Raw genomic sequence first — 7,325 nt, forward strand, 5'->3', positions numbered from 1 at the left:
CTTAGAAATCTTTGGTTCTTGAAACTGGAGAAATAGCTCAGCGGAGTGGTTAAAGTACTAGCTGCTTTCCCAGAAGACCACTCCCAGAACCCACATACACGGCAGCTTACAAAAGTGTAACTCGAATACCAAAGATCTGATGTCCTCTCTTCTGGCTTCTGTGAACCAGGCACACATGCAGCAAACTGGTATGTAGGCAAAACACCCACACATCAAGAAATCTATTCCTCTTCCATTTGGCTATGTGACACTTGCCTAAAAATGAGTGAGCCGGTAGGTCTGGGTTATGACCCAGATAGGGCTTAGAAAGTGGTATCAAGGTTCTATTGCTATCCTCACAAATGGTGCACGCTTGACCAGCACAGCTGCTACAGAGCATGATGGAGAAAGGAGAAAAGGGCTGGAGGGGAAGCCCCATGCAGTGACTAGGTTTCCTCCCCTCTGCCAAGGACCACTGGTTGCAAGTACCTGATCTAGGATATAGTTTCGCTTCTTGCGGGCAGCGATCTGAATAAGACGGTTGAGGCACTGAGTGGCCTGCTGGATCAGGACATCCCAGCGACCAGCATAGTTCCGCTGCCTCCGCAAGCCCATCACCTGTGGGTGAGAGGGAATGAAAGGTCACTGGAGCCTTAGGTACAGGATAGTACCCAGAGGCTGGGAGGTACGTCAGGTAAACTCACAGGTCATCCTTACCCGCATCTTATCCATGATGGCATTGGTACCCAGAATGTTGTACTTCTTGGAAGGGTTGGAGGCAGCGTGTTTGATGGCCCACGTGGTCTTGCCAGCAGCAGGCAGGCCTACCATCATCAGAATCTATAAGAATAGGACAGGGAAGGGGTGCTGTGAAACAGCAGCAGCATGTGGCATAGTACCACCCTGGCTTGATGGTGCCCATGGTGATGACTCTGAACCTCCTGGTTGCCTCTGGAAAATGGAAGTAATAGCATCTATCTCAGTGTTGCTGTTGGGAGTCAAAGATATAACAAGGTTTGTCAGATTCTGAATCTACAGTCTGGCATAGGCAAGCACCTAGTCAAGTCCCACCAACAGCAGTCAGAAGGATGAAGCAGCCACTGGCAAAGGGAAACCTGTGGCCTAAGACTGAACCATGGACAAGTATGAGAAATGGTACAGTCTTAAGAGTCTGAAAATAGGCCGGGCGTGGTGGCACACGCCTTTAATCCCAGCACTCAGGAGGCAGAGGCAGGCGGATTTCTGAGTTCGAGGCCAGCCAGATCTACAAAGTGAGTTCCAGGACAGCTGGAGCTATACAGAGAAACTCTGTCTCAAAAAAAAAAAAAAAAAAAAAAGAGTCTGAAAACAGGAACTGAGGTGTGTGCCCACAAGGTCATGAATTCCATTTAATCATCATATTTAGAATTAAACAAACACTATATGTAACCTAAATGCACAATAAAGGGAGTGACTCTTTTTTGTTTTGTTTTGTTTTTCGAGACAGGGTTTCTCTGTATAGCCCTGGCTGTCCTGGACTCACTTTGTAGTCCAGGCTGGCCTCGAACTCAGAAATCCGCCTGCCTCTGCCTCCCGAGTGCTGGGATTAAAGGTGTGCGCCACCACGCCCGGCCAGAGTGACTCTTTTTTTAAGCCTTTAAAATGTTACAAGTCAGGCTGGTGAGATGGCTCAGTGGGTAAGAGCACCCGACTGTTCTTCCGAAGGTCCCGAGTTCAAATCCCAGCAACCACATGGTGGCTCACAACCATCCATAAGGAGATCTGATGCCCTCTTCTGGATTGTCTGAAGATAGCTGCAGTGTACTTACATTAAAAAAAAAAATGTTACAAGTCAGATGTGGAGGAGCACACCTATAGTCCCAGTAACCTGGGAGCTGAAGCACTAAGAAAACTGAAGTTTAGGGTATATGAGGCCCACCTGAGTAACATAATAAGACTGTCTCAAAAAAGGTATGAAGGGAGGTTTTCATGCAGTGGGACACAGTCCATAAAGTAATGTTAATTATAAAAGGACAGGATAGCAAATTGCTTGTCATGAGATCTCAATTATAGGTAGAGAATGTCAGAAACATGATAAATTCCAAAACCTCCAGATAAATTTCCATAAATCCCCATAGAATTATTGGAAACTTAAGATTCTATATATATTTCTTAATTTTCTGAAACAAACACAAACTGTTTATTATGAAAAATATGTATCTTAAGAAAAAAGTCATAATTACATCATCTGGAAGGTCAGGGTAGGGCTGCCATGAATTCAAGGCCAGCCTGGGCTACAGAAGCCAAAGGCCACTTGCCATGCTTGTAGCCCTAAGCGGGAGGGTGGTTTAGCCCTCTCCAAGAACCCTGGGTGGCAGAGTGCACTGCTGTCCTGCACTGCTATGAGCCTCTTTGCCCTACAGTCAATTCAGGCCTCACCCAAGAGTAGTGTGGTCACTTTCCTTGGGAACTGCACACTCAAAAGCAGCTTTTCAACTTCAATCTCAACCAAGGAGCTGGGAAAAAGAAGCTGCACATCCAAGTTTACTCAAGCTTCTGTTCCTTTTGCCATGTACAAGCTACTTAGTGTTCCTCTCTGCCTTGGGTGGCTTTGGAGGAATGAATGGCCCTCTGGTCTCACTTACCTCACACTCTGCTTTGCTCTTTGGTCCAATGGTGCCCCGTATCCGCTCGCTGAGGGGAAGGTGCTGGATGAACGTGAACCCTGGGAGAACAGAACAGTAGGGCTCCGCTCTCTGCCCAAAGTTAAATTCCACAGCACAATTCTTCACCAGGACATGAGGATAGAGGGCCTGACCCCCTAAGGCTTCTTTCTGGATTCGGAAGGCAATGCCCATCCACTTGCCATTCTTGGTAAAAGAAAGCTCCACATCATTTCCACATTCAAAGTCCTAGGAGAGAAAGCCAAGGGTAAGCTGGTGTGATGGTGGATTCCCATATCAGCAGTTTCTGGAAGGCTGAGGCAGAAGGAACATGAATTTCAGAACAGACCAGGCCCCATGAAATCTTGTCTTAAGAAACACTAACTGTAAACTTAGTTAAAGCCACCAAGAGCCACAAGTGTTAGAATCAATACAGGGAGTAAAATGGCCATTTTTCTGGACCCCAGGCATTCATTCTCTCTTGGTATACACACAAGTTTGTCAGCCAGTAGGAAAAGCTCAGAAACATTTTACCCAAATCCTTTTTACTCAAGATCTGGAAGCTGGCAACATATTCGAGTCTGTGCTTAGGCTGAGATAAATATGAAGGGAATCTAGCCTGTCCCCGAAACTGACAGGGAACAGACAGAGATAAAAGAAGCCAGAGCAGGCACTTTTAACAGCTGAGTGCAGCTCTATACAAGGACTACAAGAGGATACAAACAAGTGTATCCTCTCGTTTATTCAATACACATTCCTAGAGTGCTCACACTCTTTCTGGTACATGTCTGCTGATATGGATCCCATGGAATTCAGGGGTCAATGGAGAATCAAACAAGGAGTCTCAATATTGTAATTCAATAAAAATACTCCTGGGTTTCTTAAAAGGAATTTGTAAGTTAGGTCCTGACCAATACATGGAAATGAGCCATGTGCACAAACCTTGTGGTAAAAAAATACAGGTCAAGATGCCTTGTCACACAAAAGGCAAGAGAAAAGTAATCTCAGACATGCATGCAAGGATTCATTCATTCAATTGTTTTACTGAGTTTCTGAAGTTATAGTGGGTCATATTTTATGACCTAAAGCAAATTACTTTATCTTATTTCTCTATGAAAAAAAAAAAAAAAAAAAAAAAAGGCCAGATGGTGGTGATGTACACCTTTAATCTCAGCACTTGGGAGACAGGTCAGCCTGGTCTACAAATAGTTCAGAACCATTGCTGGCAATGAAGCAGAGCACTGACTTGTTGTAAAGTGAGGAGCAGAGCCTGGTAGGTGTGGTGAAGAGGGCAATACAGGTAAGCTTCAAAACCCAGGATGAGGCAGTAGCCTCAACAGAGTACAAGCTCTAGCTTCTGACAGGAGTTACAGGGTATAGAATCCTTTCTGAGACTGGGAGACCATCCAAGTTTGCCCTTCAAGGAGTGCTGGAGGTGTCTTTTTCTGAGGAGCTCCTCAGTCCTCTATCAGCATCCTTCATGCCAGTTAATGCCTTAGACATCACAGGTAATGACCATTCTCAGCAGACACACCAACACCAGCCCAACAGAATTCTGCATGGAGCATAGTATCTGCCATCTTCTTCCCACGTAGAGACAAGTGGTTCTAGCCACTTTTGCTCTGGCATGGAAATGAATACTTAAGGGGTCACCTGTCCTGGGTACCAGCTTTATTAGAAGAACCACCACAGTATAGAGAGCAGCACCCACAGCTAACCTGCACAGCCATCTGTGCAAGGCAAGACTGTTGGGCAGCACCTCTGCTGTCCTCTAGGCTGTAGTAACTCTACCTCTTATTGTTGAAACACACCATCTGCTCTCTACTTGGTCCTTTGTCTTTGTCAGTTGAGGACTTGAGATCTTATACAAATACGCTGTTTCCCCAGATACTGACTTTTATACCCCTTCAAACCCCTGCTATGAACCCTCTTTAAAGTTACAATAACCTCTGATAAAAAAGAAATCGTATGTGGAATCTTTCTTTAAGCAGAGCTAAATTTTATTCAAAAAGTTTGACTACAAGTTTAAGTATGAATGTTAAGGGAACGAAAGATGCACAGAAAAGACTTGTTCATAACCACGAGTGTGTAAACTTTTCAAGAGAAAGCTCCTTGCTGGCATAGTGGCTCACACCTGCAATTCCAGTACTTGAGAGGAGAGTGAGGATCAGGAAAGCAAGGTCCTCTTCAGCTACAAAGTTGAGTTTGAGATGTCTCAAAAACCAGACTGGATGTGGTGTGTAAGCTTTTAATGCTAGCACTTGGAAGGCAGAGCTGATACATCTCTGTGAGTATGAGGCATACTGGTCTACATAGTGAGCTCCAGGCTAGCTGGGGCTATGTAGTGAGACCTTGTCTCAAGGAAAAAAAAAAAAGAAAAAGAAAAAGGAAAAGGAAAAGAAAAAGAAAAACAAGAGGACCTGGGTGACCTATACTGACCTGGGTTCAGTTCCCTGTACTTACATGGCAGCTACAAACTTGAGTTCCAGAGGATTCGATGCCCTCTTCTGGCCTCCATAGGCACCACATGTATGCACAAGATGTACAGACATACAAAGGCCAAACACACATATACATGAAATAAAATAAATCTGGTTAAGAGTACTTGCTGCTCTTGCAGAACAAAGGCTCAGTTCCCCGCAATCATGCAGCATCTTACAAATTCCTGTGACTCCACTTCCAGGTGACTCTCTTCCAACCTCCAGGAAATGCCAAGCACATACACAGTACACATATACATTCGTGTGAGACCATTCGTACACAAAAAAGACAAATCTTAAAAAAACAAAAAAACCCAAAAAACTTTAAAACAGCTAAAAGCAACAAAAACTCCCCTGAAATCTTTAAACTAAATGAAAATGATCTGACATAGGATAAAAGTTAATTTTTTTTTGAAAATACAGAGCTGACAAGTTAGCAAGTCAAGCACTACCCATGAAGCTTGAGGACTGAAGTTTGCAGTTTGCATACTCAGGCCAAGGTGGGCAGCAGGTGTGATGGCATGCTCCTGTAACCTCTGAGAGCCGGGGACAAGACAGCAAGATCTTTAGAGCTTGCTGACCACCTAGCTTTGCCAGAGTGATGAGCTCCAGATTCAATGAGAAACTGACCTGTCTCATTGTAAGGGGGATTGCCAAGTTTGTTGGCATATGCTTTTAATTCCAGTACTTGGGAGACAGAGGCAGGGAATCTCTTAGTCTGAGGCCAACCTAGACTACACAGTGAAACCCTTGCCTAAAAAAAAGGAAAGAAGAAGAAGAAGAAGAAAAAAAAAAAAAAAAGCCTGGCGTGGTGGCACACACCTTTAATCCCAGCGCTCGGGAGGCAGAGGCAGGCGGATTTCTGAGTTCGAGGCCAGCCTGGTCTACAGAGTGAGTTCCAGGACAGCCAGGGCTATAAAGAGAAACCCTGTCTTGAAAAACCAAAAAAAAAGAAGAAGAAGAAAAGTGGAACACAACTGAGGAAGACAGACACCTACCATCAACCTCTGGCTTCTACACATATACACACAGAAAAATATTCACATGCATGTGCTTACCCTCTGCCACACCCATCTTATAACCACACGTTAACTTAGAAAGAAATATTACATATACAGTGCACGAGAATGCAGATCTATGTTAAAGGGTTCACGTAAGCACGGCAAAAGCTGATCCTGGGGGGAGGGTCCACATGCAGGGCCACAAAATTATCTTGAGTAACCCTGGCAAGTGGCAAAAATGGCCAGAATTTCCTTTGGTGTTATCTCCATCTCTACCAGCAAACAACTGTGAAGGCAGGGAGTTAGCAGGAAGCCTAGCTTCCAGAGGAGGGTACTCTGGCACCTGTGTGCCAGCTGATAAACCTAACACACAGAATTCACTGCATGGCCACGAAGGGAGATGAGGGAAGCTCCACTGACTATGGCTGTGAAACACACTGACTACAGACAACACACACAAATAAGCCCCCAACGATCAAAAAACAAAACCTATCTTTGGGCTTCTGTAGTCCTACAAATAAGATCGTAAGATGCACTAAGACACAGAAGCCCTCGAGCAGGAGGCTCATGTGTGCAGCTGCAATGGGTGGAGGTGAGGGTCAGGCACTCGATTTTGAGTCCTTGTCTCTTTTTAAATTATATAAATACTTTAAAAATGCTTCTGAGTTAGTGCTATGTATCACTTGTGTGGACATTGAAAATTTGTCAGGATATACTATTAAATGGGAAAACTGTAAGATTTCAGGACTAAAGTCAGGCAGTGGTGACACACGCCTTTAATCCCAGCTCTTGGAAGGCAGAGGCAGGTAGATCTTTGAGTTTAAAGCCTGCCTGGTCTACAAAGTGAGTTCCAGGATAGCCAGGGCTATACAGAGAAACCCTGTCTTACTCCTCCTCCAAAAGATTTCAAGACTATAGAATATAAGCAAAGCAATTTTTATTTTAAAAAAAAACTTTATTAGAAAAGCAAAGTACAGTGGTGGACACTTTTAATCCCTGCAATTAAAAACAAGGGGATGCAGAGGCAGGTGGATCTTTAAAGAGGCCACCCTAGTCTAAATAGCAAGCTCTAGGTCAGAGTTAGACCATGCCTTAAAACAAACAAATAGCCGGGCGTGGTGGCGCACACCTTTAATCCCAGCACTTGGGAGGCAGAGGCAGGCGGATTTCTGAGTTTGAGGGCAGCCTGGTCTACAGAGTGAGTTCCAGGACAGCCAGGGCTA

At 44.6% G+C, this 7,325-nt stretch overlaps 1 protein-coding gene across 3 annotated transcripts in view; it reads right to left on the reverse strand.

Moving 5' to 3' along the window:
- The window catches only part of Hnrnpul1 (heterogeneous nuclear ribonucleoprotein U like 1), a 35,450-nt gene that overhangs the window by 11,057 nt on the left and 17,068 nt on the right, over positions 1–7,325 (reverse strand). For all 3 annotated transcript variants that reach the window (XM_029531752.1, XM_021218736.2, XM_021218737.2), the window contains exons 8-10: positions 2,604–2,870; positions 697–819; positions 469–597 (exon numbers count right to left, since the gene is read on the reverse strand). In XM_029531752.1, the coding sequence (XP_029387612.1) occupies positions 469–597; positions 697–819; positions 2,604–2,870 (519 nt within the window). The remainder of the gene's footprint in view (positions 1–468; positions 598–696; positions 820–2,603; positions 2,871–7,325) is intronic.

The sequence above is a fragment of the Mus pahari genome, chromosome 19 (assembly GCF_900095145.1).
Source record: "Mus pahari chromosome 19, PAHARI_EIJ_v1.1, whole genome shotgun sequence".
NCBI classification, from domain to species: domain Eukaryota; kingdom Metazoa; phylum Chordata; class Mammalia; order Rodentia; family Muridae; genus Mus; species Mus pahari.